We start from the raw sequence: 24,960 nt of genomic DNA, 5'->3' as shown, positions 1-24,960 counted from the left end.
TTTAATACCACAAGCTGGATTTTTTTTATTAATTTGTGACAAAACTAAGAGAAAAAAACTCATCTTTCCTTCCCTAAAATCTAGGGATGCCCTTAATACTCAGTTTCTAACATATTTTTATCTTCCACAAAATTTCTTTGGGTATAAAAGGGAGCCCAATGAATGACTGAAGACACAGCACTTTTTAAATGTATTCAAACTGTCCTCAAAATGGCCAGCTCCAGGAACTGTAATACTAATTTTGCAAAATGCACTCAGCAGTTAATCTGCAAGGATGAAAGCTTAGGATAAAACACTAGGGCTGTTCATTTCTGGCAGGCACCAGTTTGTACAAAATCACCATCCATTTTGTACAGAATGACAGTCAGAGACTGCCATGCAAAGCACTCTTTAAGAGCTGAACCAATACAAACACCATCTGCTTAAGGAAGGCCAGAGAGCCCCAGATCACCTTCTCCCTGCCAGCCCTGCCAAAATGAGATACCCTGAACGCGGCCAGTCGGGGATGCTGAGGGTGAGGGGCTGCAGCCTTCAGTGCAGAGTTCCTTGTTTCAGACAAAAGGCCAAGTTTTGACACTGTTCAGTTAAAATATTAAAAATAAACTCTCCGTCTGAGGCAGAGTTTGGCAAAATGCATGCCCTCTGTTACAGGGACCCACGAATGATGCCGTAACACTGGGATATTCCATTACGCGACTGTATTTTGGAACAAGCTGTTCCCATCTCCCATGAGGACTCCTGGAGTCCGAGCGCAAGCAGGAAGCCACTCCAGGGAAGTGTCCACTAAGCTGCATCTTGCCTTGTTTGCTTTTGGTGTTACGTTCTCCCAGGATCTGTTGGGATCACAGCCCTAAAATAAAATACTTCTGCAAAAAAAGAGCAAGCAGTTCCACTCACTGACAAGTTTCTCATTTAACGTGGCTTTCCTTGAAAAAGTTTCCAGTAGTTCCAGCCTACCCTATCCAGCTGGGAATGGGAAAATAACTTGGAACTCAGATTTTCACTCGTACTGTTTTAATGCAATCTATTAAGGCATTAAGGAATTAAGTTCCTCATTTTAGTGGGAAAATTTCCAACTCTAGATATCTATTGTAAACTGAACACCTAAATATAGTACTGCATGCAGAAGCATGTATATTTGTCCCAATGGAATTCCTCTATTTGTCCAGAATGTCTGAAAATATGTGAGCCTGATCAGATCAGGTAGCTCCACACAGGGCAATTATAACCAGACACAGCAGATGTGTTAGCAAAGATGCAACTGCAGCTGCTCTCCTGGCACCCGGAATACAGGCTGACGATGACACGGCGGCCCTGCACAGATCTGAGCGCTCGAGCTCCCTATTGAACCTCTCCTGTCAAATCTTTGGGGGACACTGCCCTTGCTTTCTCACTGTCCACCGGGTAACTTCTTATACAAATATCGGCTATGTTGTTGCACAAATTCATAAAAAAAAATAGAAAAGTCTCAAACAAGCCACCAAAAGGAGAACTGAAATTCCTGCTTGAAGTCAGAAGACCTATAGGAAAGGCAGTTTGTGTGGAGAGCATTTTAGTTCAGCTGAGATGAGCTGCTTGGCTTCCTAACACTTGTTCTATTTATTCCTCTACTACAATCTTCTCAGTGTGACGTCTTTAACGAGGAGATCACAACATCCTCTGTGCTGGCCAGGGAGATGAAGCACCACACACACACGCAGCACGAAAGCAAGAGTCCCACAGATGTAACTCCAAACCTAAGCATGCAGCTTTGCCATAAAGATCCGATGCTTAAATGACTGAATAATGTAAATCTACCATTAATATTGACTGCTGTTATGTGTTGGCATTACGAGATAAAACAAATGATTTCCTTTTAAAATATGCTTCTTTATCTCTCTATAAAAGATGTCTGCTGATTTTCCCTAGGGATCCTTGTGATCCTGGAAGATATGAATTTAACGGTGAGGTTGATAATGCCCAGCTGGCACTTGGACCACAAGCTACAGAACAAGAAGTTTGAGGGTTTTTTTTTTTTTTAAATTCATAATGATCAATGCATACATTGATCCCTACTAGAATGACTAGTGATATACAAGCAGAACATAGTCCAGCTATTTTTGAACCAAGCAGTACCAGAATTTCGAGTATTTCCTTTCAAGATTCATTGATGAAACACGGAGCCCAAGAACACAACGGAAGCAGTTAACCTCTCATTTCATGCTCACATTGGGGGAAGAAGCAGGGAGAGAGAAACGCAGATCACAGCTGAAACAAGACAGAATTTATCTCTTGTCAGTAGTCTGGCTTCACTACAAAGCAAGTTCACAGAGCACCAAGGTCTTTCTTTTTGTTTTTGTTTTTAATAGAAAAACGGACTAAACATTTTACCTAGAACTGCAGAGTTGAATGGTCAGATGTGCAGCATCAGAACCACCTACGTTTCAACAAGACTGTTTTAATTGCTTATTTTCTACTCATTGTAAGGCAAAGATGCCATGCAGGATGCATCTCCCCTGGTAAGGCAATCAGAACATGAGCCTGCAATTACTGTAATATTTTGCATAAAGGCTTCCCTTACATTTGTTAATTCAAAAGAGCTCTAATTTTGGTAACGACTATTTTACTATGTTGTCATACTCAAATCTGGAAAAATTCATCTGGATTCTTTGTGCCTGTATTTCAGGATAGTAAATAGGGCCTTCAGTCTTTAGAGGACCTTTGTTTACTCCATTTCCAAGGATACAGCAGGCATGGTATGTTAGCATCCCTGAAAGTCCAGCAGTTCAACAACATATGAAGAACATGGTTCTTCATATTACCATTCCTTGGGACTACTCCTTGGGCCCAAAGATAAGCACCATGTGGTTCACACGTACAGGACACATGTACCATCTCTGTTTGAAAAGCCTCCCATTAATCACTTCTGTATTACTATAAATTAGCATTAAACAGGTGATTAGAGCATTCTCTAAGGAAACAGCCCTGCTAGGCTGGTTACTGCCCTCAGATGTATAGTGTTTGTTCAAGAATTTTACTGTAATCTCTTTTGGGAAAAAATATTCCACACAGAGCAAACACATATTCCACCCTTTCAGTAGAATTATTTTTATTCAGGCTTCAGGAAAAAAAAAAAAAAGAAGTTTTTATAGCAGCTGCACACCTCCAACTTCTGCAAACTAAGAGGAAGATGCACACAAGTACTTTTAGACTGAACTGCACATCCCTTAAATATCCCTTAAACACTGTTCTGGGGGAACTAGAGGAAGGGGAAGTAAACTTCCTTCCATGAAACTGTTCCCACACAGATGCACATACCAAGAGAAGATAAAAGAAAGAGCTAATTTACCACAGCAGCAGCCTTCTCTAAAGTACCCTACTGATAGAGTGCAGAGAACAGAGGAACATGGTAACATGTAAGTGAGATAGTGGAAATCTGCACAGGAAGATCATCGGTTGTTTGCAGCAGTTGAGTCTTTATTCTTCCCTGAATAAACTGAACGGATGTCTTGGCCATTCAGGCTCTAAATTTTAAAAAGGGCTAATTGCAATCTCTTTGCAAACCCACTTCAGTTCAATGATGGAAAAGAGGTAGCAAATAATTTCCTGGATACTTGTTACCCTGTGTTATCTATAAATTTCAGATCAGATTTCATACTTGGTCTTTCAATACCAATAGAAATATTTCTTCCTGTTAAATGTTTGGGTTAATAGAGTAAGTTGATTCACTCTGTTAAAATAAAACTAAAGGAATTCTACTTGCTGAAGCCTTATCAAGAAGTAATGCTTCCATGAGTAAGAAAACAAGCAATCAAACAACAACAAAAGATTTCCAAAGCAATCTAAAAAAAGCTCTCACAGAATTCCTGAGATTCCAGAATTCCTTAAAATGTAACTTCTACAATCTTTCTAACAGCTTCTGTAGTAACATTATTCTCTGTAACCACTGTTATTAAAAAAAAAAAAAAAAAAAGAAAGAAAGAAAAAGAAGAAGCCTTCTTCAGTCATTCTATCCGGCCTAAAGCATTTCTTCAGATATGTAAGAAAAACTAGATCGTATGTGCACATATAGAAAAATTATTGAGATATTTTTTTCTTTTGAAGCTCAGCACTATGTCCACGAAGATATGCAAAGCTGATAAAAATTACTATACACAGAAAAAAATATATATTAGCTTATTGGCAAAGCAATCATAGCCAATGTTACTGAACACTAATTTCTTCTCAGCAGCCAGCAACAGAAAGAAATCTGAACCCAGGGCAGTGAATAGAGAGGTTCAGAGATCAGCTGCATGGGATCAGGGCTGTTAAGGCCCCTCTAGCACTTATAAGAACTTTTATTCTGCCTAATCAATCTTCCTCATAATTCAGATACTCATTACATCCCCAAAGGAACAGACGGGCAAGTGCTCTGTGCCTGCTTTTGTGGAGTAATTCACTTGGCACCTGTGATTTTGTTTGGACATAACGAAGTCTGTAACGGGATGGCCCATCTATAACAGATGGCACTGATGCTGTGAGCTTACAGAACTGCTTCTGTACACCCTTGGAGCTCTGCTAGGCAAGCTTGTCTTCTCCAGAGTACGAGACGGACCTGTTATTGAGCATGGTATGTTGTGTGTCCTCTGGTAGCAGCTAGAAATGCACTTGTCCCTTCTCTGCAGATCATGTGGGAAAGGAGAGATCTGTGGCTACTTCCTGCACAGAAGAGAAAGAAGATAAATAGAAAGATCCACAACTTCGCTCTGAGCTCCAAAAGACTCTGGCTCCCTGGACTCCTTGATATTCCACAATATACTCCCAGGCAATGGGAACTCCACACCAAGTTGGAGGTAACAGTGGGCAATGAGATGTTCTGAGAAAAAAAAAAAAAAGAGCACAGTAAATTGTGTATGAGTCAATGCCTAGGGCCATATTATCAAGAACTGTGACACAGATTGGCAAATATCAGATCGAACATCTGTAAGAGGCTGTAATTTCTGAAAATCTTCTACAGTGGCCTAGTACAGACCTAAGGGCAGAGATTCTGTAAATTTGAAAGATTTTTCACAGCTGGTTAGTTGTCCAAAAGCTGGACGAGGCTACAAGTATATATAAGACTTACTGGAGAGCTATTCTGTTCTGAACTAGCCCTTCAAACACTCCTCCATGCACAGGAGGGCAGATGTCCCTAACGCTGGAATACAGCAGCTATTGTGAAAGCCTTGAGCTTTGTGGGGCCATGAGCAAGTTTAAAGGGAGAACACTCAGGCAGTAGTGTGCATTCCTCCAGGAGTTTTACAGAACTGTCTATAACTTCCATACTACTTACATAACTGGTGAATGTCTAACACGTGGAAGGCAGCATCTGTCACACCAAGAGCTGTTCACCCACTTCTTTCACATGAGGGACAGATCATTGTCCTGCCTTGGAAAATCCTGCCTTAGAAAATCCTGCCTTGGACTGTCTATTTCTGTTGTGGTTCATGTCTCAGAGTATTGTTCTTCCAAGGGATCAGCAAAGAGCATGAATAAAACTGCCTTCAAAAGTATCCTGCACTTGTGCTGCTGAGAACAGACCACAGACCAGAGGGGAATTCAGTTATTGGCAAGTGAGGTGTCAGCCTTTAAAGAACAAAGCAAAATAACACCGTCGAGCAAGCCTGCTTATAAACCTGTCTTTATGGGCAAATCTGCAGCCCTGCCAGCACAGAGCCATGTCAAGAATCAGTGAGACCCGTGAAAGAGGAGGGAGTCATTTGTGCAGAGGATTGCAGGGATTTTCTCTTGGCAGTGGAACCTTTCCCCTCTCAGTCAGCACTCCAAAGCCAAAAGTCATTACGACTGATAGCTTCTACCTTCCAGGAAATGAACTTGTGAGTTTTATTCTTTTTGTTAATAGGCAGGTGTTCACACCACCAAGATGAACAGAAGCACTTACAGATTGTCGCTGGCAATTTCAGAGAGGGTAAGAATGAAAGCTCAAGCACTGAATTTCTCTTGCGTGCAGACAGATTCTATCTAAACTCTCCTTGCTCTCTGGAGTGAGAATTTCTGCTCCTCAGAACCTTATCAACACAACACTATTTTTTAAACAGTACTTTCCACCCACAACTGAATTAACTAGGGATTTGTAAATGCAGAGGAATTAATTCAGATTAAAGCAGAGGGTGAATTTTGAGTTGTGCAAACCATCCCTTATTTAACCCTTCCCTAAATATTCTTATTCTCCACTAAGTGTGTCAGATTCCAGAACAGCTTGATCTGCTTTTAAGACTTCTGCTGATTCAGAGCAGGACCCACTCACCCCAAAATGAAGGTATTCACAGAGGCAGAAACAACTGCATAAGGGTAAATTTTAGGCAGATAAACCCTCAGGTTCTACCTACATTAGAGCTTTTTGTGGCAGTGTAGCTACTTTTTTGACACTTGGGAAAAGATGCACAGACAGTGCTGTAACTCAGTGCTGCTGCATATTTACACAGTGTAGCTACATCGGTGCAAAATTTCCTGGCACAGACAAGCTCCATATTGCCCAAGCCAGTTGGCATAAATACGGTGTGCATTTCCTCAGGGTGGGATTACAGCCCTACAAGCTATTCAGGAAAATAGGCCAGGCAATCAAACCTCCCTTTGCAGGTGTGCTCATGTGTCTTCTCTCACAAGTAATGCTTAAAAAAATGACAGAAAGAAAATAAACCTTGAAAAGATACTCTTTACGTAGCTTTCAAAGCAAATGCCAATTGCAGCCTGCAGGGAAAAGGTGAAAGGAGTGTCACCCTTGTGGTACAGCTGTTAATTAGTCTACAAGGATTTGTGTTTATAACAAGAGTAAAAACTATCTAGTGCAACAGAAGTAACAGCGCCTGAACAGTTTTCCATCTTATAGCCATACTAAGCATATCTGCAACATAAAAGTGACACTGGAATTGCTAGGGAGGAGGAAACTTATTTTTACCAAAGGCAGTTTACAGAGTGAACTCCAGGAAGACCTCAGCACCTTAGCACTGCTGTGGAATATCTCACACAAGGCATATCCCTCACCGTTCCAATCCGGTGTAACCTGGAGCACATTTAGAGATCACAGGAGGTTCTCTGGGAAAACAATACAATATTCCTGGAATCTAGTTAAGGAATCACAAGGGGATTTGGTCTTAATGAGATTTTACAGTAAAATAGTACTTAGCCCTGGCACCAATACTCTTCCCCTAAAGAAGGAAATAAATATCCAAATCAGCCAGAGAAAGTGCTATGAGAAGCACCTCCATAAAGTCCACGCTAACAAATGCTCAGCCTCCTACTTGCTGACATGGTACAGCAGGGAAACGACCCTTTTCCTGGCATTAGTTTAGACTGTACCTCTGATATACAATCCATGAGGACAGTAATGGCTTGAATTTTCTTGAACTACAAATGCATATGCTTTCTAAGTTAGGCCTTGTGTGTTTGAGAAATAGACACACTTAAGCCATGCAAGTAAGTACAGCCCTTACAGCCAGAGGCCCCATGACTAAAAACAAAAATCATCTTCACAGCCAGTCAAAAACTGGCAAAATTGACTATGAACACTCTCTACACCCCGTCACGGTTGTAAGTAAAGCTATGAATAGCTAGGTTAATGTTAGCCCTCAACTCAAAGGACAAGACCACAGTGAGAGCTGGAGGTTCTCCAAGTGCGCATAGAAAAGGAGGCCACAGACTGGAGCTACTACAGGTCTCTCTGGAGCACAACACAAGCCACCGCAAGTACCATTTTGTGGTATCTTTTAGGGAATTATCTTTCCTTCCTCTGCTGACATGGCACTGCTATTTCTCAAAGCAATGAACAATTTCCACTGACGTGATATGAGGCTGCTATACAAATGAGAGTTTGACAACTCGTTTCAGTAAACATGGTATTAAAACACAGGATATAAAATCAATAACTGCTACACGGGACACAAGTAAGCACTTTAACAAAATGAAAGCAGTCCATTAGCCTAATGGCAAGGCTACATGGTGCAATATAGATTCAACAATTCTTGGTCTTCCACTTGCAACTGACAGCACTAAGATTTCCCACAGAAAACAAGTTCATTATCCTGTCTCTTCTGAGGAGGGGAGGAAAACTTGGAGCATATGGGCCAAGCAGAGAGTAAAACTGATTTGCAAATACAGGCAGAAGGAATGACTGATCTTTTAATCTTGCAAATGGACCAGAGGCCACAGAAAACAGCCAAAGAAGGAAAGAATAAAGAGGAATTTACAGAGACAGAGACAGAACTCCCAAGAACAAGGGCTCCATGTGCTTTTTTTAGGAACCTGCTAAAACAGAAGTGCTTAAATCTGCAATCTGGATCAGCAATTTGACTATTTAACCACTCCACAATTTTACGCTGTGCTAAGTAGTCAAAATAGCAGTTTAGAAAAGCACTCTAGCAAAACCACGCTATTGTAAGTAAAACTTAACTTTAATTCTAAACTGGTTTAGAGTTGCTAAATTATTAATATTTGGTTCTGGATAACGTACATAGGAGATCTACAGATATACTACTATACTTATACGCAACTCCTCAGTATGTCCCTAGGGGATCTCTCCAAGAGGGAGATTCAGTACCCAGGCCAAGCACCTGTCCTAGCACCTACTGGAATTCAGGTCAAAAATATTATTGTAGCAATACTGAAATTTCTCTGAATTGACAAAAAATCATGAACTGTATTACTTTCAAGTAATTACTATGACTTTCATTATTAAAGAAACCTAACATTATGTTTACAGTGTGATTTGCATTTTAATTTCCTATTTCAACAAGCTTGTAACTACACATTAAATTCTCAGATACTGATTGCTTGAGATCTTATTTTGAAAAAGTTTGATAAAAGTGTATTGATGTACCTTTCAGCTGAAACAATGAAATACATTATGTCTGCTGTGAAGGATAACATGTATAAATAATATAATCAGCTGGAGCTCACAGTTCTTTCAGGTTACTAATTTTTACTGACAATTGAACTTAAATTAATGTGAAAAATCTCACAGCATAGTTATTAAGAGGCTAGATTTACACATATGTGGTACAAATATAATGATTTTTGAAGTATTAGTTTGATGTTTCAAACTAATTTATATTAAAGAGAATGATAAAGCTTTGAGGTTACATGCACAAAACTCAGAAAATGCTGTAATTAACATTATCTGCAGTGCATTTACTGCATTTATTGTTACAGAAAGGGCAAAGCTGGGATCTGTGTATAAAACACAACTAAGTAATGATACTTCCAGTACTTCAAGAGGAAAGTACGGAGTCAATGTTTTGCCAATGAAACAAATGCAAAAAGCCTTTGTGGTGACCTGTGTGAAACGTTTTCACCTGCCTCTGACAGGAGAGTATTTAAATGAGGGTGAGAGGCCTAGCAAAGAGGACAGGATGGAGTTGCTGCAGGAGGTGGATGTGGCCAGGCTGTCTGCCTGCCTCAGGGCACTGCTGAGGTGAGCATGGATTTAGCTGTGGGAGCAGTCCTGCAGTCCAGGCTATTTTAAAAACAGGAAAGCTCTTAATTCTTAAATTTTGAGGCTTTTGGAGTCTAGAACTATTGAGCTTATTCTAATGGTGGGCTAAAAGCTAGTGGTAGGGCTAGTTTTTTCTTTTTCTTGAAGCAGCTACATGTTTTTTCATATGTGTTTAAAGTCAAAATTATAATGATGTAATGTGGTTTCTGTTGAAGGAGTTACAAGGGGGAAGCACATAAAATAACTCTTTCCTGGAGCTGTTTAAATACTGCATTTTTATGGCAACAGTGTAATTGTAATGATTCCTTATGGATTAACTCAGATGCTGTGAACAGCCCCAACTGGAATACATTTAGTATAAACTAGATTCAGCAACATGTTATTTTAAAACATTTGCTCTAGACAAGGGAAAAAAGCTGACATGTGCTTTTCAAGGTTGCTCATGACCCAAATGCTTCCTGTGTTTGTCCCATGAGAGCTATGGGATACCATGTCTCTAAAAATGCTTGCTACATGTTTCCAGGTTTTGCCTGTGACTTTGCCTGGGGCAGTAACTTGCCACACAGCACTAATGCTAGAGATCTGATGTGCAGAGCAAGTCTGAAGAATAGATGACTGCCTTACTGAAGTTGTAAGAAATGTGTTTTTGAGAAACTGTGTTACTATTGTGTGGCAATGCGCTGTTAGCATGTCCACCTAACAGTAGCAACCTGATTCCAGAGACTTGGTGCTGCAATAGTAACTAAGCATGCTAATACAAGGTGAGAAATAGGGAAGTGAGTGCTAGAAAAAGTGGCACAAGGCTGCACTGAGGAAAACCTTAACCTGATGCAAGGCCGAGGCTGTGAACAAGACACCTGACACAGCAGCTGGCTGACAGCAGTGCTGCTGTTCACAGCTCTCCCCAGCTGCCTGTTACTTTCTCCCTCAAATCTAACAGCTGAGCTGTTTGTAAAACTGCTAACCTGATCTACTTGACTACCACAGGTCTCTGCTCCTTAACCTACTGCTTAAGCTGTTTAAGCTACTGTGCCTCATCCTGACAAACAGGAGGTGCTCAGTGCTCAGCTGGGCAGCTCCGCTCGCAAATGCGAGAGGGTAACAAGCAGCTATTTCTAAGAAAAGAAACCCTCAGCCAGCCCTGCTGCTGCTGTGGAGGTACCTGCATCACAAAGAGCAAGGACAGGTATTTTCCAGGTGTCCTCCTTCTTTCAAGAGCAACGAAGCCATATTATTCCTCTCCTTAAACATCACCTTAAGGCTAATAAGGTTTAAAGAAAGGGGGAAGGAGTCCTTCCAATTACATTCATCTTGGACACTTTTTATAAGAGAAAAGCTGTAATTTGCACTGTGACTAGCAGATATGAGTCTTTTTAATGTACTAAAGAGCCTCCCCTATAGATTTCTAAATTGGAATCAATGTCTACAGTATCTCCATAAAGGGCCCCTATATGATAGGTTGGTAGATCTTTGTCCTAGCATCCAAATTCCAGAGGGGCTGGCCTGGTCCATCATGTAGGGATAAACTTGGATAAGAAGTACTTCTTTCTGTAATTTTGCTCAAATGTTTCCCTGCAAGAAGGGTATGAGCACTGCAGAGCTAGCAATGGGCCTTGTTAACAGATGAATGGAGAAAAGGATCTTTCCTAGGGGGGCTTTAAGAGTGTGTGGGGGTGTGTGTTTGTGTTTTTTTTTTTTTTTTTCCCCTACCCAGAATTTGTATTTGAGGTAATGCAGATAAGACTTTTCCTTCACTGTCTCCTGGAATAGAATTTCCTTTGCCTTTGTAAGCCAGACTTCAGAAATTAACTCCCTGCTTGCCCAGCAGGCTGTCCCTGATTAAAGTTTCTGACACTTAATAAAACATCAAATGTTTTCTTTATTTTGTTTTGAGTACATGTAACCTTCAGTTAGGAAAGGCTTAAAGCCCTCTGAAGTGGGGAGGAGAGAAGCAGACAATCTGCTCGGGTGGGGTGTACATTAATTTAAAGTGAAAGGGCAAGATCCCCTACTACCTCGATAGCATATATGGGGGGTGAGGGAAGAGCAATACCTGCTGTTCTCAGGACCAGCAAACCTCTGACTTGGGCAGAGCAGATGAAGCTCATGTACACATGCAGCGTATGGACTGGTCCATATAAAGACTCCTCAATAAAATCGAGAGAAGGAAAATCCTTGCCACTTCCATTCTATCTAATGCAAGACAATATTGCTCCAAGCTAGTTAATCCTTTCAATATTAAATCTATCCATTCCTATAATCTGATGCTTTTGTGCTTGGTTATCCTAAAAGCTGAGTGAATGTAAAAATGACACTTTTTCTTGCTCTTGCCTTTTACCTAAGCCTGTCTTCTGGAAGAATGTCTTTGGATAGCCTAGTCACAAATGTAATCAAATCAAAGGTTTACTCATGCCTAAATCTTCTGAAGACTTAAAGGAAACCATATTTTGGATCAGTGAAATGTGGTATAAGAAAAACATGATAATGGAACTTCATGTTCATAATTTAGAGTGAAAACTCTGGCAGTCAAACAAGCATTTTGCAATATGCAGCTGGGCCCCTGATTGCTAATGCTCTTCTAGAGTTCTTCAGTAATGGTATGTGTCCTCAGGACAGCCTTCCTCCCAGTAGTCTTCCTGGGATGCAAAGTCAAATAGATGTGACACCTTAACACTGAATAAGTGATGGTTTTCTAAACTATTGTTTCTTTGAACTATTGAACTAATTTTGAGCAAAACTATTGTTTTAATGATTTTGTGATGTTCTGGGAGTGATGTTACCCATGTGGAACCTCCTTTTATTGTGGGTGTTCCTGAATCTGTCTTGGAAGATGAAATGGCAGAGTCCAATGCTTTTTTTGTATTGTTCATTCTGCAGCTTGTTGCACATAAGTATAAACACTGCTGCTCCTTAGGTGTGTGAATGTATGCAACAAGTCACCTCTCCTGCCGCTTACAGAACTAACACTTGATGACACTTAGCTACACTGACATGCAGAGGAAAAACCACAATTAAATACAGGATGATCTGTTTAGGTTCCACCTCCAAGCTCTCTGCTTCTTGCCTACCTATGGGAGACTAGCAATGAATCCCCCTACTTCTACAGAGTTTGATTATCTAGACATAAACGAAACATTAGCTTATCTTTAAAGGATGGTGTGGACTCAAATTCAAAATTGCCTTGGAATTTGCCAGCTTGCAGACCAGGAAACAGAAGAGGCTCATGTATCACATGATATAAGTTGAAGGCAGAATTCAAAATATAATAGCCTGCTACCTTGCTAACTCCATGTGGAATCACACACTCCTGTTCTTTCCAGATTGGCTTGAACTCAGAGATGCCTTAACCCATCACTGGTAGCCATGACTTTTGTCAATTACAGTGAATGGGAGTGAGGGTGGAGCAGGAAGTCTTAACGATCAAAGAACCAGGCAGAGTGACTTTCTAAAAAAGAAAAAGCTGACCTGAAATTAGTTCTTGCATTATTGACAAATAGGCCTTATTATCTAGAATAAGAAATGTGGAGAGTTTTTTCATCTACTCTACTAGAGTCACAGTTTATCAAACTGCAGAATAAACCAGTGAGCACTAGAAATGATTCTAATATGGTAAAGATATCTTGACCATGATTACACTTGAATGACAAATACAACCTGGCTGGAGCTGCTATATGAAACATATGCCTCTCTGAAACAGACCTTCTGATGCTGAAGCTATGGGAACTTGCCCTCTTCGGTTGGAGCAGCTGGAAAGCATTGACAACTCTTGTATCTGTAAAGCACTTTGCCACTTTGTTATCAATAACTTCAATGCAAGTTCAAGAGCAACGGAAGACCAAGCTTCCAGATGGCAAAAATGACAAGCTGTATATCTTGCAGAGGAAAAACCTTTCCAGTTTCTAAGAAGAAAGCAGTAAAAAAAAAAAAAAAAAAGTGTGTGTGGGGGCAGGGAGAGGTGCTGAGCACAAACTTCTTGTTTTCTATAGGCTTTCTCTGAATTATCATGCAAACTAGCTGGGAGTTTAGGAGAGTTTTGGCTCTCTAGAAGATGTTTCCCACCTTCTAGGGAGCCTGTTCCCTCTGCTAGCTGTCTGGTGTCTCCTTTTATCCAAGGAGACTGGTGACTCATCTTTATTAAACTGCAGGAAGTCTTAAACTAAGATCTGAGGACAAGCACTCAAACCTCAGATCAAAGTATTTTAAAGGGCAATTAAAGCTGCTACCTTGCTTTGTAAATAAGGCAATAAATGACCATTTTTAGTTAAGCAGTTAAAAATCTACTGACCTAATAAATTGGTTGGAGACTCAGCTTTATGGAACTCTTGTTTGGCTTTAACTTCTGAATGCTGCATAAAATCAGGCCAAAACCCTGGGGACTGTTCTAGGGACTGACAGGCAAGACTTCCGTTGGTTAGACATCTCTGTGTGCATAGGGCAGAGGCAGGGTAAAAAGGGAGGAAAGAAATGTCATTGTTTGCAAAACAATACAATGTTCATGGAAGTTGCTAATAGTTTCTGGTATAATTATTCCTCATTTCAGCTCTTGGAAGGAGGGAGAGAGATAAATGAGTTACTCTGCTAGAGTCATTTTCTACACAGAAAAACAATGGCAAGGACATTGGAGAAAGTGTTGGGAGACAGGAGGATGTCATACAGGGAACTTCAGGGATTTTAAGAACGAAAAGCTCTGCCTACAAATACTGTAGAGTATGAGCTATAGCTGTGGGCTAATACTGATCATAAACATATTTCAGATCAGGTTTGTGATGGAGTTATGAATGTTGTGTTGTTGTGCTCAAGTTCAGCATATCAACCTGTTTTAGGAGACTTCTCAATTAGCACTGTATAGTTCAAGCTGTGTAGCTTGAGATAGAGGTCTACATACTACTGTACCCTGTACTAAGAAATGTCTACGGGGCAAATAACACTGTGGAGGTCCAGTTCTGATGAGATTCCTCTGTACAGAGGTAAAATAGGTTAAAGCTTATACTTAGATTTAGAACTGTGAAAAATGGGTGTGCTTACTCATCTTGGAAGGCTAGGCCTAGTACCTTAACTATGCTATGAGGCTTGAGTAGCTCTTTAGCTTTTAGTTTACTGGGGTTTTCTTCCTATTCAGGTTCCTTATGCATTTCTTCCTGTAATGCTTCTGCCAGAACTGTGGTCCCTCAAGAGCTGGACATGATTTAGCTGTTGCAGCCCAAGACCTGGTATTTCTAATCTACACACTAAATCTTTAAGAAAGCAAAGCACATGCTTTCTGACTGCTGGCGAACTGGGGTAAATATAGAAGTTTTCTGCAGGCTCCTTATTCTAGTGAACATAATGCAATAAAACAACTGTTACTTTATATTGGAACAAAGATATAAAAGCAACTCTCAAATTACTTTCCAATGGCTTTTTCAATCCCCTGGGTAACTCCTCAATACTGGATTTTGACTATTCCAGGGAAACATTCAATGTTACTCTTCAATGAAAAAAGATGTTAAACATGCATTTAATGGTAGTACACACGCAGTACACTCATTGTGAAGATAAAATGGTAGAATGGAACCTAAGAATGTTAAATATAAAAGTAGGTTAAAAAAATCTGTTCTTAAATTGACAGAACAACTGTCTCTGGAAACAAGCAAAGTTAAGCCTCCTGCAGTACAGGCCCAGTTGTGCATAAATACCTGCAGAAATTAACTTGCATAGTATTCCAGAGGAATAAGCTGCCACCTGAACTGACATTGCTTACAGATGAATAACCAGCCTGCATTCACAGAATACTAAGCTATCATAGATACTGTGTCTTCTTCCTAGTAGAAGCTGTACTGCTTAGAGTGCCTCCAAAACAGAATTCATGAACATACTGTAAGTATTTTTTTAACAAATACAGACCACAAGAAATGACAAGCTATAAAAGTTGCTGGCTAGCTGCTTTCCATCTGTTGCTATGCAGCAAACTTACAAATTGAATAATGACAGCATCCTAACTGATGCCATAACAATTCTTAAGATGAGTATAATATCCTTGCAAACGCTAAATACTTCTAGCTTTCTTCATCTTAGGAAATAGTAAAATTTGAGAAGGGAGAAAGTGTTTCTGGTTTGGATTTAAGGACACTAGCCACAACATGTTTCTGTACTTGTGTCACAGAGGAAGGAAGGAGTATCTATGTACTGAAGTCAGGGGGTGGACTGCAGATATAATCCAATTTCCACAGCACATGTCCCAGTCAGCTGGAAAGCTGGTAGTCACCCTCTTGGGAGCCACATGCATGCTGAACTTGTTTGAGGCAAACCTAAACTACCCTGAATTTTCACAGGAAGAGACTTTTAGGTGTTAAAATAGGCAAGTATTTCAGAGATCTGCTCCTTCAGTGACACCCTCTAACCTACCTACTGACCTAACTACACAAGGAATGTAGTACATTCATACCCTAGGTACCACTGTGCTAGTTTCTTGTGCTATAGCAAGCACAGCTTCAGGTGCCAAGTTTTCAAGGTTTGCTTAAGTTGGAGTTAAATCCTCCTCCCTGTGCCAGGAGGAAGAATTGAAGTACTCCAAATTTACAGCTTTTGAGGACATGTTCCTTCCTTTCTATCTTAAGCAAATTAAGATAGCAGATATAGCAGTAAAGTGGGCAGAAAAATAAAGCATTTATTTAAAAGGTAATATTGTTTGCAATACGTATTTGCTCTTAGAAAAGGAAATGGAAGTCTGAGTGGATGGCTGTCTTGCAGCGAGCATGGTCAGATCTGGGCATGAGTAGTTTCCTGTGTGGATGGTGCAGTGTCTCAAGGCTTTCTTCTCTCATAAATGAGGAATGTGTGTTCAGCCACACTTCTTTTTGGCTTATTAAAGACATATCAAGACTGTTCTTTGACTATTTTAATTTCATATAAAAATTCCAAGTTTTTCTGTTGCTGTTTTTTTGTTGTTGTTGTTGTTGCTTTGGAGAAAAGCTTTCCTGTTCTTTAGTCTTACAGTTTTTATGCTGTCAGGTCTTTATGATAGACCATAATCTTCAGCTATCATTCTAGTATGTTCTTAGAGAAACATGATCCAGATTTTTATTGCCTAAAAACATACTGTCATTTGTTTCCCAAGGGATGATAATACTGATTTTCAATAATCACATAAAGGAAGACTGAACTTGAGGTTTTTCAGCCTGGAAGTGCAGAATATTTCCATTAAAGGCTTTTGCCTACACTATAGCTGAATGAGAACGTTTACCTTAGGTTTGTCTGACATAACATCTCAAAGGTTTAAACAAAATAAAAGCCCAACACTTTGTATTTAAGCCAACGAACTACAGAATTAGTTATTCCACCCAAAGCTATACAAAGCCAAACTTAAATTTTGAAAACCACATACAAATACATACATACAGCAGTCAGAAGTTTGTTCTCTAAGCTTAACTTTCCAACTGCTCTTCATTTCTACCAACCTGCTAGGCTGATCTTGCTGGGAGCTTATTATTTAGCTAACTGTATCTCAAGGCTGGTCAAGCATTTTTGACAACTAAAATATTACATAATAAAGCAATTATTAAAAGAATTATAAATATTGCTACTGTATCTACACAATATTGCTACTGTAGCTGCACTACTAGGCTAGGGGAGGGGACAGTGATTCAAAAGTTGAGAAGTGAGAAACATTTTATTATACTTTGATAGCAGCTATCTGGCTAAATCAAACCTAGAGCATCTTGGATGCTGCTACAGATGGCATTCAGATTACAAACAGCTCGCTGACAAAAATAGCAGAAACATCAGTATTAGTCAAAGACAGCACTTCTGTCCTTTTCAGTTTAAGTGATTTTACCCTATTTGTAAAAAAAATCAGACTGGGAAGTCTGCATCTTTCTTCTACGCTTAGCATATGTTACAATAAAATACAGTAACTGCATTTTAGAATGGTGGTATAGCCCACGTGTGGTTTGTGCACGAACCTTTGCACTGAGCCTTTCTCTATCAAAATCCTGGGTTGGAGGGTGTGTGCAGAGTCTCATCTCTCTTCCAAGCTCAAATCTGCCTCACTTGTTCAGGATTATATCTACATCCAAATAATATATGTGGGTGTAGGAGGAGAAGGTTTTTTGAAAGCTGCAGCGCTCAAGTTGCAGGACAGACAGCACAGCCAGGCATCGGCCCCTGTAGTACGTTAGCAGCAGCACAAAAAGACACCTGACAGCCAACAAAACACGTGCCAGTACCTGGCGAGGAGAAACGCCCCGGGACGGAGCTGCTGCTGGGCTCGAAGGCGGGAGCTTCCTTGGGAACGCAGGAAACGAGGCGGCTGCGGCTCCGGGAAAGGCAGCGGCTCCTGGGGGGACCCGGCCCCTCGGGGGCTCCCGCTGCTCCTCAGCAGCCTCCCGTGGACGGCGCCGGGTCCCGAAGCCCAGCCGGACCCCGCGGCGAAGGAGGAGGCGGGGAGGGGTCTCCATCCCTCCCTGCGCTCCCATGGGATGCAGTGTCCCCCCATCCCCGCCCCGCGGGGACCCCTGCGCTCCTCCGCGCGGCGGGAGGGGCGGGCGCCGCCGGGAACAGCCACGCCGTGCGTGGGGGGGGGGGCGGTCTCCATGACAACCGCCCGCCCCGGGTGGGGCCTCGCCGCCGCCCTCGGGCGAACCCCGCGCGCCGCCTCCGCCGCCTCCCCCCACCACGGCAGCCCGGGCCCGCCCGCCCCGCGGCCCCCCGTCGGGCGGATACAGCTTGAAGCCCCTGAGGATCTCCTTGGCCCGCTCGTCCGTGGCCGACATGGTGGCGCCGCGCCGCGCCGCGGGCGGACGGGGCTGCGCCGGGCTCGCCTGGCTCCGCGGGCCTGGGCGGGAAGGCGGCGGTGACAGCGGCGCCTCAGGACCCCCCCTCCCCTCCCCCCGCGCTCCCCTCGCACCCGCCACTGGCCGGCGCAGCCAACCCGGGCGGCCCGGCGGCGCCCCGCCCCCCGCCTCCCCGCCGCGGCCAATGAGCAACGGGCGGCGCGGCGGCGCCCCGCCCCCTGCCGCCGGAATGACGGCACGGGTGGCCAATCGGACGGCGCCTCCCCACCCCGTCCCGCCTTCCCCTCCATTCAAGGGCGACTGCGCAGCGGTCGCTAAGGCGCGGCGCCCCTGCCGGCCCTGACGTCGCCGCGGGACGGGAGTCGCCGCAGGACAAACCTGGCGCGGCCGGCGGCGTCCGCGCGGGGGCGCCCTCTGGCGGCGGGCGGCGGGGCGCCCTCTGGCGGCGGGAGGCCGAGGCCTGAGGCGCGTGAGGGGCGGGCGGCAGCGGCCCGTGAGGGGCGGAGGCGGGAGGAGCCACCCGCGGCTGCCCCGGTGTCCCGTAGCTAAGGGCAAAGCGGCAGAGCGGGGCTGGAAGGGGCCGCTCAGCCCCGGCAGAACCCCCCGTGTGCTCTGGTCAGCTCTCAGGTCCGCTGAGCTCTGGAACTGGATGTTATCAGTGCGAATCTGCAGGCTGGGAGGAAAAGTGAGGTCTGAAGAGCTCTGGAAGAGAGAAAATCCCCCTGCTTGAGAATAAACCCTGTCTGTGATTGCTGCTTTCACCCAGGGGTGCTGTCTGACACAAGTTAAATTGAGCTCAAGTCATGGATTAAGTTTGTAGATTTGTAGACCTGGCTGATTGTGTTACACCACTGCTCCCACTGCCTCTGTTTTAACCTGTGGAGCGACGGCTCTTCTGTATGTACCAAGACTGGAACCAAAAGGACCAGCATTATGGAGAAAGTTTAACATGAATGGACCACAAAAGCAGCCTTCTCTGTACTGCAGAGATCTGGCCTTTGTGTGCAATAAAGTGGATACTGGGAGAAAGTCCCTGGCTAATCAGCACATCCCAGAAGCCAGACTATTCTTTAATATGAGCATGACAAATTAACTCCTCCATTAACAACCCAAGCAGAGCTAATACAAAACATTAATAAACCATGAGGAAAATAAACGCAGCAGTTGTAATCTGGCCCTCCTCAAAGCGCCTCAGAGCAGGACCGGCTCATAATCACCGTGCCATCAACACATTTATGGCTCTGCTTGCTTCAAAATCACCCCCTGTACAAATGAGGAGAACATGAACATTAATAAAGGTCACATTTAATGCATAAAGACAAGGCCACTGGCAGTATAACCAATAAGTGATCTTAATAATAAAAATAGGTAGCATTTATTTTCCTGACGTATGTGATCCATGCTCAGTTCCACACCATCAGTTTAAAAGTGTATGAACAGATCATTTTGAATCTGGGCAGCAAGCCAGGGGCACGCTATGCTAATATATATCTATCTTTTATTAAGGGTCCTTCCTGGGTTCCAGATAGCGGGCAATTACATACCCTATCTAAGGAAGAGTGATTAACGCTCCATGAGGAGAAAAGACTGGTATGGAGAAAAGGTGAGCAAGGGAAAAGGCAGATGTGAAGAAGGCCAAAGCAAATGGTTAGGTGTTCATGAAGAGGCTGCTAGGTGGAAGTAGGACCTGCTGGATTAGGGAAGACATCAGGAGCTCAATCCTGCCTCTACGCAGACTGCAGGGAGATGAAAGAGCCAGTGAACAGATCTCAGAGCTAGGAGATCCTGCAGCATTAAAGGACTTCTTGGCCATGTAGGGCTGATACAGCGTTGTCAACAAATCCCTGTTGTTCACAGGGGAGCTGTGAGGAGACAGGAGAACAGGGGTAGGGGGGTTTCTGAAATATAGTGTCGGTGCATTTTCTGATCAAATCCTGGAGTTCCCAAATTCACCTTGCAGTGCAGGGAGGTAGATGCACTTTCTGCATTGCTCACATCTGAACTCCCCCACATCACAAACCGCTGAAACGTTGAGCTCTTGGGACTGCTCTGGGCATGAGTAGCAGTGAAACATGGGACACTAAGGCAGTGACAGAAACCCTGGGATCTCTCTCCTCTCAAAATCCTTCGGTTGCATTCGCGCAATAACACCCTTGAGCACATCACCTCTCCAACTCACTTGCAAGAGGGTTGCTGCAAGTCTCACCATCCCTTTGTGCCACCTTCACACTGAAAACTTCCCCCTTTTCCCTGTCTCTGGAGCACAAGTTGCTGGCAGGTGTCACAGTCTCTGAGCTATCGTTGCAGGTGAGAAGATGCCTCCAGCTGCTTTCTGCTTCCCCAGAACGCAGGCGCTGCTGCTCCCCAAGGTGCACGTAAATGAAGTGCTGTTCTGCCAGCTCAGCATGGCTGGGAGATGGTTTCATAAACTGGGACCTCATCCCATGCCACTCCTGATGGAAGAGGTTGCACAGCTGCTTCATCTCTAGCATGGCCATGGCTGCAATATTTTATTTCATTTCACTTTAAGTTGGGAAGTAAAATTATTACAGATGCCTTAGAATCAAATCCTAATCCTGTTGGATAAATCTAGCCTAATTTATGACTTCTTAATACAAAGTGTTTTATTTGGGTTACTGGTAAACTCCCATGTTGACCTAACACATCTCTCTCCACAAGTTTTTAATTAAATCCACCTTATTGAAATGAATGAAATGTGAGACAAAGAACAAAAACCATAAAAACGCGTTTACTGCTTTTAGCCCTCCTTTTGGAGATGGCCGGTGGAAATTTTCTTGCCAGTGACACCTCGGTACTGGGATTCAGGAGGGGACTCTATAAATGTGTCCTGGAACACAGCGATGTGCATGCAAAGAAGGGGCAGAGCTGGTGCTGTCTGCCTGGCAGGATCAGCAGCTGGAGAAGAGCTCTGTAAAGCCTTGAGGAACAAGACACTCAACCCTACGTGATGGCAGCTGCAAGACAGAGGGAGTCCCTGTGCTGCTAATCACGCTCTTCCAGCTGTCTGTCCCTCACAGGTGACTTTGCAGCCTCAGGCATCGCTTTCTGAGGGAAACCGTGTTCTCAGAGCCTCCCCCTGGGGCTCCATGACCCCACTGCATGGGGAGATTACCCTGGATTATAGTCTCTTTGCTCAGGCAGGACTGGGAAATAAGGTGAATTATCTGCTGCCTAAAAGGGACGTGATTGCAGAATCACAAGGGGAAGAGATGGGGTGAGTCAAGAGATAATGCCAACATTAAAAGATAAAATGGATTAACATCTCCCGGCATGCAGAAAGCTGCGTGGGTGTAGGCGAGAGCTTGCAATAGCAGTTTAAAGGGGGATGAGACAGCTGGGCATCCCCTTGTCTCTTAAAAAAAAAAAAAAAAAAAAAAAAAAAGGAAACGCATCTCCAAAGCCGAGGTTAGCTGCGATGTCCTCCAGAGCCAGGCTCAGCAGTCAGGAGGCAGCAGCATGGCCTAAGCGCCAGTCCCCTGGCTGACCTAAAAGGGGCTAATGCAGCAGGACTTGGTAGAAGCTGATTGATTTTTACCTACAGGCTCCAACTAGATGTTGCAAAAAATGATCCATGGGAAATAGCTCGCAATCATGTATTTCCATTCCTATTTCAGTCCTGGATTTGAGCTTGAACAGCTCTCGAGACAAATGCTGGTGTGCCCTGCTCTCCAGGGTAACTGTATCTGCGGGGTAATGGGAACTGTGGTGGAGGGCCTGTTTAGGATGTGATTAAGGAGGTAATTCTCTCTCCCTGTGCAGATGAGATATAAGTGTGGCTTAAGCAAATTACTGAATGGCTTGTTATAGCCCTGGCTGAGTTCCCTTGCTGTGCAAGGCCTAGTCTTTTCACATCCAATTTGCTGCGAAGACCAGAGTGTCTCAGCAGCAACCCAGCACCTGCAGCTCTCTGCTCATGTGACACCCCTTCCCTCGACGGTGCCACCCCAGGGACCGGCTGTAGCAAACTCGGGGACAAAGGCGAAGCCCCATTGCCTTCCTAATAGTTTCTGATGTTCATTCCTTGAAAGTTCCTCCCTCCTGGCCAACGCCAGTTTAGTTTGATTTTCAGGGACTGGCTGACTTAAAGCTAGGAACACCTTGCCCTTAGCTAAAGAACTGTTAACAGAAGCATCCTGTATTCTCAGAGTAGCAGATTAGGGTACAGAGCTTGGGAAGGACCCCCTAAAAGCCCTCTTGTTCCTGCTGCTTTCCCACCTCCTCAGAGTCTTTTGGCTCCTGGTCCTGAGAGGACTTCAATGGCCCCCATCATGGACTGTGCTCTATTGAGTGGTTTATTGCTTATGGGGACCCCTTTGCTAGAGAATCTCCAACCACTTCTAGCGCCTCATGATCCTTCACTGCATTTCTTGGCATTTTTCCATTCCCATCCCAGGAGGACTGGCCAGAGGAGCAGTCAATGGCTCAGCTGGCAGCCTCCATTGTCCGTCTGTTCGGTTGTTTATTGCCATTAATAGCCCCATTTCAGTTTCTCAGGCATTATCTGTTTCTTGCCATAAAATGGAAGATTTAATCCGTTCTGAAGGCTGTAGCATATGCAAGGATTCAAAAGATGAATGGAACCTGTAAGGGTAATATAGACCCAAACTGTCACGCCATCGAAACAAAGCACGCACTAAAAACGTAGCTTTGAAATGTTACCCCTTTGCACAGGTCATTTGGCAGCGCAAATACCCCGAGACGCTGCTGCAGTGTCATATCCCAAATGACTGCTGTGCCCTCAAGAGAGATGGAAACTTTGCTTGCTTTTAATTAAACTGTTTTCCAGGAAATGACAGAGCCTGAGAGAGAACAGCTGCTCTAGGGGATTGCTGTGTCATGGCTAAATGAGACCCACTGCCCGCAGACAGAGCACAAGGGACGTTTTGCTACTGCCAGGGATGCCACAAGTCTAGCCAGGCTCTGCCCACCTCAGTAAATGAGCGTGCACCAGCCAATGCACATTAATTGCAGTCTACAGACAGATGTCATTACACAAATGAGATGATGAGAAGCTAGGCATGGCAGCCAGCCACAGGGCACCTAAAGCGCAGTAACCTGCGCCACGTCCTGCCTGTGGCAGTGCCAGGATCTGCTCTCCCAGACAAAGCAGGAGTGGGAGAGCCAGGGATGCGGATGGGGAAATGGGAGGCGCAGAGGGAAGGGAGTTTAGTGCCTGAGATTTGGGTTCTCATATGGAGATGTGAGATTTGCCACAGAGAAAGGGGGTTTAATTGGCTTTCAGGAAGGGACAGGCAGGTGTAGGTGCACAGGCCACAGTAATTCTGGGTGTGACCCTGCATTGTCATGAGCAGGCCATGCAGGCCGGGACTCCAGCTGGCAAAACAGGCAACGGACTGTTTGCAGCCCCCAGCTGTAAATCCTCATTTGGGGCTTCCCACTTGATCATTGAAGGCCCAGCAGGTCTCCTTGCAATCATTAATCCAACCATCCCACCCTCAGTTTCCACCCTCTCCCCCACCACAGAGCATTACATCAAATCCTGTCCATCGTGTCCAGCTGTCTTCAGAAAAAGGGCTCGAGCACAAAAGAGAAGTGCCGGTTGCAAAGAGTCTCTAAGGGTCAAGGCAAGGACAACTGGCTAAAAGCATTATCTTGAAATTCTCTTGCTGTCTGGGGCTTGGAAATTTACTCCCAATCCCTCAGGGTAGACCAGGGAAATTAAATAGATTGATATCATGCTTCCTGCTTTTCACTGTCACCCAAATCCACAAGTTCCTTTTTGATCCCATTGCTGTAACCCTCTCTCACACCTCACTCATCTGTCATCTACCTTATTGTAATCTTTGCCTCCCAGACTGGTTGGCATTTTATCCAGCCCGCATTTTGGAAAGATGACAGATTATCTGGGGTCAGGATAGGGACATGTTTGTAATTTTGGAGCCCTCAGCTACAAGAAGAACTGGATTATGAATTGCTTTTCCCTGCAGCCTCCTAGGTGGAGAATGAGACTAAGCGGTCTCAGAGCTTGGCACAGCAGTGTGTGTTCCTTAAAACACAGGCTTCCAAGTGATTACATGTATTACCGGGGTAAATGTTAAGATCTGAATCAGCAGATCCCTTCTCCCAGTAGATCTTTCTCTTGAAGCACTAGAGTTCAGTTTGATGTCAGTCTCCATATTTGAATGAAAACTGACCTTCTGCTTTTAGATAGTTCTTACTATTTAAAGCTGTGTTTATTTTACCATGCAATTGTCCTGAAGAAGCAGTAGGCACTGCCCATTGCACTTATTAAATGCACTCCAGGCCGAGGTGGTGCCCCCATCAGAATCAGATTTAAAATTGTCTTGTAGCTGCAGTTCCTCCCCGTCTGGAGAAAGTCATCCCGCCTTGCTGCACCACGACGGATTTGTAGAGCCAAAAACACAGGAAGGGGATGAGCAGCAGCCTGTGGATGCAAACCCCAAGATGGGGATTTGCAGAGGGGCCTGTTGCTCCTACACGGTATGAGCGGGGGACCTCGTCCCCTCAGGCCCCGCCATTTGCCCCCTGCCACCATTTCCCCTCACCCCCCCGCCTTTGCCCCCGCTGCCGCTCGGGGCAGCGAGCAGGGCCGGGGGGTACCGACCCCCGCAGCCCTCGCCCCGGCCGCCCGCGGCGTGGAGCGGGGCCGGGGCCTCCCGCGCCCGGGAGGCGGCGGCGGGGCCGGAACGCTCGGCGCGCGGAAGCGCGTTCCGGGGGAAGGGGCCGGGCGCGGGACAC

The 24,960-nt window shown here is 44.2% G+C and overlaps 1 protein-coding gene across 1 annotated transcript in view; it reads right to left on the bottom strand.

The window, feature by feature from the left end:
* The window catches only part of PDE6D (phosphodiesterase 6D), a 34,615-nt gene extending 16,297 nt beyond the window's left edge, over positions 1–18,318 (bottom strand). Inside the window, exon 1 of the mRNA XM_088525483.1 lies at positions 18,149–18,318. Within this exon, the coding sequence (XP_088381609.1) occupies positions 18,149–18,198 (50 nt within the window). The 5' untranslated portion in view covers positions 18,199–18,318. The remainder of the gene's footprint in view (positions 1–18,148) is intronic.
* Between the last annotated feature and the right edge of the window lie 6,642 nt (positions 18,319–24,960).

Source organism: Tinamus guttatus, unplaced genomic scaffold (assembly GCF_059628265.1).
Source record: "Tinamus guttatus ecotype Peru unplaced genomic scaffold, ASM5962826v1 Tinamus_guttatus_pri_ptg000227l, whole genome shotgun sequence".
Lineage (NCBI taxonomy): Eukaryota > Metazoa > Chordata > Aves > Tinamiformes > Tinamidae > Tinamus > Tinamus guttatus.
The sequence above is the reverse complement of the archived record's forward strand: the minus strand, read 5'-3'. Positions and strand labels throughout refer to the sequence as shown.